This window comes from Heptranchias perlo, chromosome 1, assembly GCF_035084215.1.
Source record: "Heptranchias perlo isolate sHepPer1 chromosome 1, sHepPer1.hap1, whole genome shotgun sequence".
NCBI classification, from domain to species: Eukaryota; Metazoa; Chordata; class Chondrichthyes; order Hexanchiformes; family Hexanchidae; genus Heptranchias; species Heptranchias perlo.
In genome coordinates this window covers 138322972-138336505 of record NC_090325.1, presented here as the reverse complement: position 1 = coordinate 138336505, position 13534 = coordinate 138322972, and the positions used below count along the sequence as shown (strand labels likewise).

At 41.3% G+C, this 13534-nt stretch overlaps 1 protein-coding gene across 1 annotated transcript in view; it reads right to left on the bottom strand.

The window, feature by feature from the left end:
• LOC137326449 (calcium uniporter protein, mitochondrial-like) overlaps positions 1–13534 on the bottom strand; it is a 121915-nt gene that overhangs the window by 15761 nt on the left and 92620 nt on the right. The window contains exons 2-4 of the mRNA XM_067991559.1: positions 6762–6837; positions 4970–5140; positions 2520–2624 (exon numbers count right to left, since the gene is read on the bottom strand). Of these exons, the coding sequence (XP_067847660.1) occupies positions 2520–2624; positions 4970–5140; positions 6762–6837 (352 nt within the window). The remainder of the gene's footprint in view (positions 1–2519; positions 2625–4969; positions 5141–6761; positions 6838–13534) is intronic.

Genomic DNA, 13534 nt, shown 5'->3' with positions numbered 1-13534 from the left:
AGGGTGCTAAGGCGAACTGTAGCACCCCCGAGATTGACTTAGCTCCGCACCAACTATGGACGAAAGCTGGGATCTTCCTCGTGTGAACAGCTCAGCTTCTCACTTGGTAAACTCATCGAGCCAATGGAACAAAACTTGGATTTATATAGTGCCTTTAACGAAGTAAAATGTCCCAAGGTGCTTCACAAGGGCATAATGAGACATAAATTGACATCGAGCCAAAGAAGGTGACCAAAAGCTTGGTCAAAGAGGTAGGTTTTAAGGAGCATCTTAAAAGGAGATGAGACACAGAGGAGGTCAGAGGCTGGGTATTCGGCGGCGAGTGACTCACCTCCTGATTCCCCAAAGCCTTTCCACCATCTACAAGGCCCAATTTAGGAGTGATGGAATACTCTCCACTTGCCTGGATGAGTGCAGCTCCAACAATACAAGAAGCTCGACACCATCCAGGACAAAGCAGCCCGCTTGATTAGCACCCCATCCGCCACCCTAAACATTCACTCCCTTCACCACTGGCACAGCGTGTACCATCCACAGGATGCACTGCAGCAACTCGCTAAGGCTTCTTTGACAGCACCTTCCAAATCAGTGACCTCTACACACCTAGAAGGACAAGGGCAGCAGGCACATGGGAACATCACCTGCACATTCCCCTCCAAGTCACACACCATCCCGACTTGGAAATATATCGCCGTTCCTTCATCGTCGCTGGGTCAAAATCCTGGTACTCCCTACCTAACAGCACTGTGGGAGAACCTTCACCACACAGATTGCAGCGGTTCAAGGCGGCGGCTCACCACCACTTTCTCAAGGGCAATTAGGGATGGGCAATAAATGCTGGCCTCGCCAGCAACGTCCACATCCCATGAACAAATTAAAAAATGAGATTTATGGAGGGAATTCAGAGCTTAGGGCCTAGGCAGCTGAAGAAACAGCCGCCAATTGTGGGGGCGAAGGAAGTGGGCGATGCACAAGAGGCCAGAGCTGGAAGAAAGCAGAGCTCTCAGAGGGTTGTAGGGCTGCAGGAAGTTACAGAGATAGGGAGGGACGATGGAGGGATTCGAACATGAGGATGAGAATTTTAAAATTAAAAAACAGCCTTTTCAACAAATTTAACGTTTTTATTAAAGATAGAGTATCCAAATCATGGCTCAGAACACATCCAGCACAAAAATTTTGTTTTTAAGAAGGTTCACATCATGGATCCATGTTCACAAAGAACAACCTTTGAGACTCTACCAACAATCCATCCACATGGAGTCTCTAAGCAATTAATACGGACTCAGCATCTGAATTTGCATGATCAGAATGCTTGATACTGCCCCATTTATACTGTTGTCATTTAGCAGGACTGATGCATTCAAAAGTATATTTGCTAAAGTATATACATTTCCACACTTGCTGTCAGATGCTACGTACATAAGCAGAAAGCCACAATTTATGACTTGAATAAACTGGCACCAGTGGGCAATATAAACATAATGCAGCAGCCAGCAGGGAAAAAGCAGGAGAGTCTGAATTAGCCATACAAAATCCAGCTCCTGAAAAGGTATGCAAACTGAATCAAATTATATAGACAAGCTCAACCGGTTTTAAGACTGATCTCTCCTCATTTTGCCAACACAAACGAGTAAAAGACATTTATTTCACAATCATAAGCATCACCTGAAAGAGTGAACGCAGTGCGATAGATAATGGAGATTAAATAATAATTCAGACATTGGCCCCCAAAGGACACTACACAGCCAGCTAATGGAACATTGATGCGTAACTATTATAATTCAGCTCTAAGCATTCAGACCTCTTTCCAGCACTTCAACTGACAGAATGTGAAGGGTGAATACCATATGCATATACCATACAAGATGGAAGGTAGGTCATGTGAACTCAAACCAAATTTTTGATAAGGCTATTAAACAGGGTTCATAAAGGTAGAAATAACCACAGCTCTGGTTCACTTATGAATGGAGCTGGCACTTAATTTAAGAATGTGACATAGTCTTAAAATTAGAACTAGGCCATTTTGGATTGAAATCAGGAAGCACTTTCACGCAAAGGGTTGTGGAAAGTGGGAAAACTCGTACCCAAAAGTCTGTGAATACTGGGTCAATTGAAATTTTCAAGACTAAGATCGATAGATTGTTTTTATTAGTTTAGGGTACCAAGGGATATGGAGTAAAGGCAGATAAATGGAGTTAAGGTACAGATCAACCATTTGAAGAACAGCTGGGAAGATGTGTGAACTTTGTACCTGACTTTACAAAAACACTTTTCTGTACAAAGTACTATTTAGGCAAAGCACACTTTAGTGTAGAGTTGTTTTATTATGGGAGTGAGGATGTAGGCAGATAACTGTCTTATCTAACTTTTAAAGTAATAACTGTGAGATGCTTCCAGAAACCCATCAGGAGGTTTGCTTTCCTACAAACATAATTTTAAAAAAATTGTTTGCAAAGGTTTCCAAACGTCATGAAAAAATGATTATTTTGTCCAAAATGCAGTCAAGAAATCTCTCTTACCTCTAAGAGGGGTCTTTACAAAATACTTCGCATCATTAACAACCAGTTCAAAGTTCTTTGTTAGTAAAACGATCATCGGTGTCGTGGCTGCAACTCTAGTGCCATCTGCAGGCAGACAAACATTGGTTGTGAAGAAAGATAATTGCAAATTACAAAAAAAAACTGGTTGTCTTTCTTGCTTCTCCCCCTTTCCTTCCCAGAGATCTGCAGCTAGCATAAACAGCCAGTTCAAGGTCTGGACATCTCCACCCGAGAACAGCAGGTATGACTGCAGGAGATGAGCAGTGTTGACCTTCCTGCTGAGGTCCAGCATTCCATCCCATGGCTACATTGAGACCTGTTGAAAGTATTCCCAACTTCAGTAGGGACTTCAAAATTCTCACATTGAAATTACATAAAATAAAGCAAGACATCTTCCTTTCTACAGCTTCAAATCCACCCAGATTTGTTTTTAAAATCAAGATTATTATACAATTCATGTGATTTGCCAGCTCATAAGACACACCTGGCTCACAAATTACATAAACTGGTGTCAAGTCAATTTTCCACAATGTACCAATCCAAAGTAGGCTACTACATTTTTAGTAATTGTAAACAATTTTACAACACCAAGTTATAGTCCAGCAATTTTATTTTAAATTCACAAGCTTTCGGAGATTTTCTCCTTCCTCAGGCAAATGTTTCAAGAGCTCCTTGAAGCCTACGCATTTATACATATAGAACAATACATGGTGTTTACAGACTGCCCCTGCAACTGCCCGTTGCCAAGGCAATCACCGTGTTCAGACAGAGAGGTGTCACCTGCAGAACCCCCGAATACACATTCAACAAAAAAACAAACAGGAAAAAAAAACAGAGAAGAAAAACAGAGAGAGGCAGAAACATCCGGAAGGCAGAGAGAGCCAGCAAATGACCCATTATATTAAAAACAGATAACATTTGTTCGCTGGTGGGGTAACGTGTAGCGTGACATGAACCCAAGATCCCGGTTGAGGCCGTCCTCATGGGTGCGGAACTTGGCTATCAATTTCTGCTCGACGATTTTGCGTTGTCGTGTGTCTCGAAGGCCGCCTTGGAGTACGCTTACCCGAAGGTCGGTGGATGAATGTCCATGACTGCTGAAGTGTTCCCCGACTGGGAGGGAACCCTCCTGTTTGGCGATTGTTGCGCGGTGTCCGTTCATCCGTTGTCGCAGCGTCTGCATGGTCTCGCCAATGTACCATGCTCTGGGGCATCCTTTCCTGCAACGTATGAGGTAGACAACGTTGGCCGAGTCACAGGAGTATGAACCATGCACCTGGTGGGTGGTGTCCTCTCGTGTGATGGTGGTATCTGTGTCGATGATCTGGCATGTCTTGCAGAGGTTACCGTGGCAGGGTTGTGTGGCGTCGTGGACGCTGTTCTCTTGAAAGCTAGGTAGTTTGCTGCGAACGATGGTCTGTTTGAGGTTGGGTGGCTGTTTAAAGGCGAGTAGTGGAGGTGTGGGGATGGCCATAGCGAGGTGCTGTCCTCATTGATGACATGTTGAAGGCTGCGGAGAACATGGCGTAGTTTCTCCGCTCCGGGGAAGTACTGGACGACAAAGGGTACTCTGTTGGTTGCGTCCCGTGTTAGTCTCCTGAGGAGGTCTATGCGATTTTTTGCTGTGGCCCGTCGGAACTGTCGATCGATGAGTCGAGCGTCATATCCCGTTCTTACTAGGGCGTCTTTCAGCGTCTGTAGGTGTCCATCGCGTTCCTCCTCGTTAGTAAGCATGGTTATGTAATTAATTTTTTATAAATCGTGGAAGCGCTATTGATTGCATGATTACATCTTCATGTCACTACGTGATGAGCTGTGGTATTTATGTTAGAGGCTGTAATAGTTAGTTATTGAAAAAAGGTTCAATTATTTCACTACACAGGTGGCAAAATTGTATACAAGTTAAATTACTGTACAGAGATACAATCGCAACTGAAAGAATGGATTCAGCAACCATTAGAAGTTCTATTTACTGAGCACCAGATGATTTGGTATGGGACTAACAGCAGTGGTGGTATATAACACAACAGCCAACCATTAGCATTGCTTGTGAATTTACAGTTTTCAACTAAATGGCGCTGAGTTTTGTATTCATCTCACCACCAAATGCCATTCTTCAATTAAGCTTCTGTAAGCCACCCAGTTCACATTTCCATTTCTCCAGTGCTGTTTAGGATACGCATGTATTAAGATTGCAATTGAATACTGTCCCACAGATCCAATTAGCACTGGACCTATAAACACTGAGGGGATGCAGTCCTGTTCAGGGCATCAGAAACCAAATAGAAATGGATTTCTTTCTCTACCCCCATCCCCCACCCAAAATAAAGAGTACTTTAGACTAATTGCCACAGTGTCAAAGGAAGCAGCAGTAGAATGACTGTACTAGTATGTAATGGGTGGTTTCAAATGCACTGAATAACAATCACCTTCTGAAAAGATTGCAACACTGTCGATGCCTTGATCCTCATCCTTCAAGTCCTTAAGAAAGTCTCCAACATTCATCAACAGAGGCTTCACAATAAACTGGCAACGCTCTTTTCTGGAGGGAAGTGTGATGGAGATTACTGGAAGACCAAACTTGTATTCAACAGTTACCTCTGGAAAATAATGGTAAAGTTCAGACGTGAATACTATTTTAACTTCCATTAAACAGGCTTTTCTAATGCATCCTAACCATACATGCTGTCAGCTTTTTAAGTGCACCGTCAGCTTTTTAACCCGTGTCAACTAGTCAGCATTTTACAAGAAAAATCAGCTTTCTCTCACTGGGAATTGAGGTTGTCAGAATCAATTAATCAGATTGGTTGGATAGTGGCACTGAAAGCTTTTAAAAGCAATCAGATGTCACTTTCTCCCACTGTTACCTCATCCAGTTCATGGACAACTGATGGTTTGAGAGTTGCAATTACAATTGTGTTCATTTAGAGTTTGTCCCTGGAAAAACTGTAAAGAAAGATGCTCAAAAACAGCTTTTTAAAAAATAAAATCTATTTTCCTCCAAGTAACTTCTGGACCATGCCCGATAGTTGTCCTATGTGAAGATTTATTTCATTAATATGAGCTGCAGAAGCTTTTTTTTAGATGAGATTCTTCCTGCTATAAATACATGAACTAGTTCTGATTGAGCATTCCTGTCACTGCACTTGCAAGGTATGTAAACAAAAAGAGGGTGCGAGGAATGGCAGTGAGTTTTACATAGTTTGGATTCCTATACTTAAAATTTTACTACATATTACTGTGATCAATGATGCAGACGGTTGGCCTCTGTGGGTGAGTTGTGGTATCCGGCTCTGTTCTGTAACTTAGCACCTTTCAGTTTGTTTACATGCTCATGGTGGCTTCTTCCCACCTATTTGAGGCACGTTAATGGCCGGGGCCTGATTTCTGCAGCAGCAGTTGTTGAGTTTCAACTCACCTCGCCCCCGACCCGCTCAAGACTTGTCCGGAGTTAAAATCAGGACCAATGTATCGGAGGTCAGATTTACATTACCCTGTAAAGGTGTACTGAAGTCTGTACAACTACTTTTATTTTCATATTTAAAATATCTGTAATCTTTCCAAGAGAAATTATTTTTGGCTTGAAAGGCACAATTACTATAGGCTCCAAAATGTTAGAAATGCATCAAATAAAGTATAAAAATTGAAATTTTCCAGGGTTGCCTAGAAGTCTCCCATGAAAATAAATCTCACGTGTTTAGCACTTGCATCTCCCTTCGAAATCCACCCACTGTTGCAAACTGCATTTTGTGTACTTTAAAGATTTTTATTTCTGTAATAAAAGTGATCAAAGATTGGGTTTATCTGCAGCTTACATTATAACAAATGTGTCCAACTGTACTTTCCTTCTTTGGGAGTGAAGTATGTGAACTTGAGTGTGGCCAAGTGAAGGAATATCAATGAGGTCGTCAATGAGATTTCTAAACTGGCTTGAGTTGGTGGCAACACATATCTACATTGCTTGTAGTACCTGCAATGGTAAACTGAACACAGCTTCCAATCCAAATTAACCGTCTGGCACAGTGTTAGTAACAGTGGACCATGTTTATTTGTATTGAGAGCTTTTTCATTCCTTTTGCTACGGAACTCGAATGCAAGACTATTAAAAAGAACGTAGCCAAATCCTTTTGGTGTGGTTTACTTCACCACCTTCTTATATTATACAACACTATCAAGGTACAGGCTCAGTGAATCATTCAAAATATTATGTCTTAAACCTACCATCAGATGGCACCACGGTGCTGTAAAAGCTCACTCTACATCGTCTCAAATGGAAGTGTGGTCTTGGGTCCCTTTTCTATAGAACATAATAGAGACTGTGCATGAGACATCTTTTAACACATACAAAATGAACATAAACTGTTAACTCCTAGGTTCAAAGTGGACTTCTTTCGTATTTTATAACAATAGACCAATGAAGATCTGAAATAATGTGATGAGGTGAGGCAGTCGGGGAACACTTCAGCAGTCAAGGACATTCAGCCACCGATCTTCGGGTAAGCGTACTCCGAGGCGGCCTTCGAGACACACGACAACGCAAAATTGTCGAGCAGAAATTGATAGCCAAGTTCCGCACCCATGAGGACAGCCTCAACCGGGATCTTGGGTTCATGTCACGCTACACGTTACCCCACCAGCGAACAAATGTTATCTGTTTTTAATATAACGGGTCAGTTGCTGTCTTTTCTATGTTTCTACCCCTCTATCTCTGTTTTTTTTTTGGTGATTTGTATATTCGGAGACCTTGTAGGTAACACCTGTCTGTCTGCACACTGATTGCCTTGGCAACGGGCAGTTGAAAAAACTGTCTGTAATCACCAAGCATTGTTCTGTGATTTATAAATGCGATTTCATTTCGAGGATTTCATTTCCAACAACGTTCACCTGACGAAGGAGGAAACCTCCGAAAGCTTGTGAATTTCAAATAAAATTGCTGGACTATAAATTGGTGTTGTAAAATTGTTTACAATTGTCAACCCCAGTCCATCACCGGCATCTCCACATCGAGGTGAGGCAGTGCAGTGGTTCTCCAGCACACCGTGCCATACAGTTTCCAGCGATTTCTTCACATCCAGTTCCAGATCTCAGTTGTGCTACCAAGGAGTGGTGTCAATGAGAGTTTGGGTCAGGAGTGTTTTCTCTATGGTGAGAGGAAGAGTAGGGAGAAAAAAACATGGGCAAGGTCATTAGGGCTGCTCTTAAGACAACATTTTGAAAGCTGGGAGTAGCTCACTCCTCCCCAACCTTCAGCTGTGGATGAGTCTCAAAGTTGGAATAAAAATAAATTTAGAAACAGGACACACTTTCCTTTCGCTACTCAAAAGAAAAAGAATGTTACTATAAAATAGTGTCTTGGTTGCACAGCTTTGGTCTTGAGATATCCAAATCTATCAGATTTTGAATGCCCATGAAAACTACGAAACTGGCTCCATTCTTGGAGAAAGCCATATATGACAATCTCGCAAGAAGTGACCAATTGTTTCAGAAAAGCTGACACCTCAACAACAGCCCTAAATATTGGGTGACTGCAAGTCATCACCAAAAGTGTGGTGGGACTTGGGCTTAGTGTAATTTTAGCTGCAGGTGTAGCGAACATTTTATCATTCTTGTTAAAGAAAATTGCGAATCTTCCTAATTTCTTAGAGAAAGTGTGGGCTACTGTGGCTATGTATTGATACTCAGTCAGATTGTAAAATATGCCCGACATGACAACACAAAATCGCTGTCCTATTCTTTTGATGTTGCATCCACTAGATACAAATGACACAAAATCCATGCCTTAAAGCTTGAGGCCACAACCACATCCTAAGGTTTTAGATAAACTGGAGGAAAGATTTACAAATGCATTCTTAATTTGCATTTTCCACCTTCCACGATGCTTGCTTTTCTAAAGGGTGAAATCACTATAGTGATGGGAGCTATTAACACTCCTTGCGTTCTCTTTCAAGAGAATGCTTCATTATGACCCTTCTTCCAAAAAGCATTTGACTAAAATCCCACACAAGAGGCTGTCAGTTAAACTCAAAGCTTTGAGGATTCAGAGTAAACCATGGGAATGGATAAGAAATTGGCTGAAGGGTAGAAAACAACAAACAAACAAACACTCATTAGAGGAAATATGTCATTGGTGAGAAGGAAGTACTGAGTGAGGTTTCTAGAGCTCAATGTTGGGACCATTACTATTTCTAATGTATGTAAATTATGTGGATTCAGAAATTCGGTACAAAATGGTCAAATTTGCAGATGATACCGAACCAGAAGAGGCAGCTCAGAAATTACAGAACGAGGATGGATAAAATACATGTGGGCAGAACAATGGCAGATCAAACTTAATGCAGACAGTGTAAAATACTGTACATAGCAAGAAATAAAAAGCAACACACATACTGCACGAATGGTGTTGAAATAGCCAAGGACAAAGCTAAGAGACCTAGAAATCTTGGTACATGTCCGATCAATGCAGAGCAGTAATCAACAAAGTCAATAGAATGTTGAACTACTTAGCCAGAACAGTGGAATATAAGTCAGAGGAAGTTATCATCGAACTGTATAGTACTCTGGTCAGACCACACCTCAAGTACTCTGTTCAGTACTGGTTACCAGGGCACTAAAGATACACTCAAGCACTGGAGGCAGTGCAATGAAGAGCCACAGGCTAATCCCTAGTGGCAAAGGGCTGAACAATGAGGAAAGACGGGAGAGACTTGGGTTTTTCATCCTGGAAAGGAGGCTTCAGAGAGGTGATCTTATAGAGCTATACAAAAAAGTTAAAAGGAATGGAGAAAGTAAATTTGGAATATTACTTATAGGACAAGGGGACACAGGTTCAAGCTAGTAAAAAGTAAATTTAAGGCCATCAGGAAATTCGTCTTCACACAAAGAGATCCAGATATGAATAGACTTCCAGAAAGAGAAGTGGAAGTGGAGACCCTGGAATCCTTTAAGAAACAACTGGATGCTGAAATGGGGGGATGTTAGAATGTCTGGATGAATTAAAATGGGCCGAATGGCCTTCCCCTACCATACTTAACTGTGGTGATATCAATTTGCTTGTAATTAACTACAAATACTACTGTAGACAGTGCCATTCCACGTATCCCATTGCTCAGAAGATGCAGCAGGAATCAGTGACTGGCAGGATAAGGGTTCATTCAAACATTTTAATTAGCTAATTTTTAAAAAACTATCACAATGATATTGTACCCAAGCTATTATACTAGCATAGAATCATAGAAATTTATGGCACAGAAGGCGGCCATTCGGCCCATTGTGTCTGCGCCAGCTGAAAAAGAGCTATCCAGCCTAATCCCACTTTCCAGCTCTTGGTCCGTAGCCCTGTAGGTTACGGCACTTCAAGTGCACATCCAAGCACCTTTTAAACGCAATGAGGGTTTCTGCCTCTACCACCCTTTCAGGCAGTGAGTTCCCCAACACCCTCTGCGTGAAAAAAAATTCCTCAGCTCCCCTCTAATCCTTCTACCAATTACTTTAAATCTATGCCCACTGGTTATAGCAAACTGAGGGATGCTAAAACAAATGCAGGTCTTGGACTATTTTCAAGCTGGAGGTCGTGGTGATCAGACAGTTTAATTGATGAAGGTGACCCCACTGTTCTTCCTCTTTCCCTCCCTCCCTCCCTCCAGAAGGAGAAGGGTACAATGCTCATCTTTTCTGAACAAAGCCACAGATAGACTAAAAAACAGGAAAGGATTTTGTTTAGCACATTTGCACACATTTTTTTTGTTATTCATGGGCAGTTGCTGAGACAGATAAAACAGAATTGTGACTGCAGTGTTGCTATGGAAATAAATCCTGTCGTATGCACAGAAAACAACTATGAATTAAAAGTCAAGTAAGTTTAAAATTTTTTTTTTTTTAAAGTCAGCATTGAGGGATTGGGACGGCAGGGAACAATAAATTTAAAGGACATTCGGTGACAATGAATCAAAAAACATGAAAAGATTGAATTATGGGACACAGAAATTAAAATATCCAGAACAAATGAATGGAAAGCTAAATGAAAAAATAATTGAACAAAACAAAACCAACAGCAAAAGGCATTATAAAGAACATGTAAGAGTGAGCAAGAGGCAACTTGATCTGAAAAAGGAAAACGGAAAGAGCCAGGAGAGGAATAAATGAAATGGATGTTTCCATGTATTGTACGACCTTTGATGAGGGAATTAAAAGATCAGTGAATTTTTCTTTTGAATTGAAAGTACCACAGCATTTAAAGCCACATACTTTGATGTAGTAAGATAAAAAGCTTGTTTGATTTGCAGACACTGCCCACCCTCATGAGAGACACATGGTGCAATGAGAAATAACAAAGAAGGGAAGTGTGTGCCTCATAAAAAGGTACTGTAACCTCAGGGGGGAAAAAACTGTCCATTTAGTTAGAAAAAAAATTAATTTATGCTCAGCTCACATTCCTATTGTTAAAGTAATGAAACAAGAGGTAGAAACAGGGATCAGCATGATACTTGATTGAGCTGATTATTCATCTCACTATAGATTTCCTCTGTGATCTCTGTTGATGAGGCACAGTGGCTATAAAGGGTCTCTAGTTTCTGGGAAAATATATTAAAAGCAATAGGAACAGAAAAATAAAATGGTTGGAAAATTCTTTCTACTGAAGTCTTTATAAGAATGTTAACAAAAATAAATGATAGTTATGCAGTTTTAAAGGGACTCAGCCATTTTGAGCCCTGGAACTCAACCTTGTTAAAAATCCCACCACCGTGCAATGGACTTAACCAAAATATTTCAATGTAACATTTTATAAATCTTCCCCATCATCCGAAAAATGGGCCCCACCCCACACAACAGAATGAGAATTTCTCACCATGCTACTTATGGAATTTGGGACGCAGTCAGGTTACATAACACATGGTTTAAAAAAACCACTGGGGTAGATTTTAACTTTCACCATTGAGTGGTAAACTTCTTATTGTGGATCAGTTGCCTGTTATACACTGCACCCGATTATCCTTCCCAAGTGAATGGCGGCCGATTCACTACTGACAGTATTCTGCCCGGCGATGAAAGGGAAAATGTAAATACAAGATTTGGTACAAATTAATTTCACATTTCTTAAAAAGTAAATATCTTCCTGGGAATCCCCAGCACCAAAACAGGAAACCTCTGTTGACAATCAATGTCGTGTGTCCTTTCTATTGACGAAGCAGCATATTTAATAGTAGAAGTAGATTTTGCTGCTCAATCAAGTACTACCACCATTTTACAATAGTTTTGAATTGTCTCCATTATAGTGCCTTGACAGATTTAAATGAAGATTCCACTAAGAGAGGATTCCAAAGTGGGTCCCAGCTTTAAAAGCCGTCAATAACCTAATAAAATCTCCCCAAATCCTACATCATGTCGATAGTGAGGATCATCAAAAAGGTTGAAAAGATTAATGGAGCAGATCAACAAGAGATGATTAGCTGATGCTTATCCTTAGGTTTCAAAAATCGTAAAATCATCAGAAGGGAAAACGAAGGAGGTAACAATCCAATATTTTCAGGTCCTGGGAAAGAATGAGTTAGGGTAGGACATAATGAATTGGTGTTAACATGTTGGCAAATGCAACAGCAGACTCTAAAGCGGACATCAATCTTATTATGTGCAGAGAATGCTGTGCACTTAGAATCATAGAAAACAGGAGCAGGAGTAGGCCATTCGGCCATTCAACATGATCACAGCTGATCCTCTATCTCAATACCATATTCTTGCTCTCTCCCCATACCCCTTGTTGCTTTTTGTGTCTAGAAATCTATCTAGCTCCTTCTTAAATATATTCGGTGACTTGGCCTCCACAGCCTTCTGTGGTAGGGAATTCCACAGGTTCACCACCCTCTGAGTGAAGAAATTTCTCCTCATCCCAGTCCTAAATGCCCTACCCCATACGCCGAGACTGTGACCCCTCGTTCTAGACCCCCCAGCCAGGGGAAACATCCTCCCTGCATCCAGTCTGTCTAGCCCTATCAGAATTTTATACGTTTCAATTAGGTCCCCTCTCATTCTTCTAAGCTCTAGTGAATACAGGCCAAGTCGACCCAACCGCGCCTCATACGACAGTCCTGCCATCCCAGGAATCAGTCTGGTGAACCTTCGCTGCACTCACTCTATGGCAAGTATATCCTCTCTTAGGTAAGGAGACCAAAACTGCACACACTACTCCAGGTGTGGTCTCACCAAGGCCCTGCATAACTGCAGTAAGACATCCTTGCTCCTGTACTCAAATCCTCTTGCAATGAAGGCTAACATACCATTTGCCTCCCTAACTGCTTGTTGCACCTGCATGTTTGCTTTCAATGACTGGTGTACAAGGACACCCAGGTCCCTTTGTACATCAACATTTCCCAATCTATCACCATTTAAATAATACTCTGCCTTTCTGTTTTTCTTTCCAAAGTGGATAACTTCACATTTATCCACGTTATACTGCATCTGCCATGTATTTGCCCACTCACTCAACTTGTCTAAATCGCCTTGAAGCTGCTTTGCATCCTCCTCTCAACTCACGATCCCACCTAGTTTTGTGTTGTCAGCAAACCTGGAAATATTACATTTGGTTCCCTCATCCAAATCATTGATGTATATTGTGAATAGCTGAGGCCCAAGCACTGATCCTTGCGGTACCCCACTAGTCACCGCCTGCCACCCCGAAAAAGACCCATTTATTCCTACTCTCTGTTTCCTGTCTGTTAACCAATTTTCAATCCATGCCACTATATTACCACCAATCCCATGTGCTTTAATTGTGCACACTAACCTCTTATCAAAGACTTTCTGAAAATCCAAATAAACCACATCCACTGGTTCTCCCTTATCTATTCTACCAGTTTCATCCTCAAAAAACTCCAGTAGGTTTGTCAAACATGATTTCCCTTTCATAAATCTATGTTGACTGTCTAATCCCGTTGATATTTTCTAAGTGTCCTGTTATCACATCCTTCATAATAGACTCTAGAATTTTCCCTATTACTGAT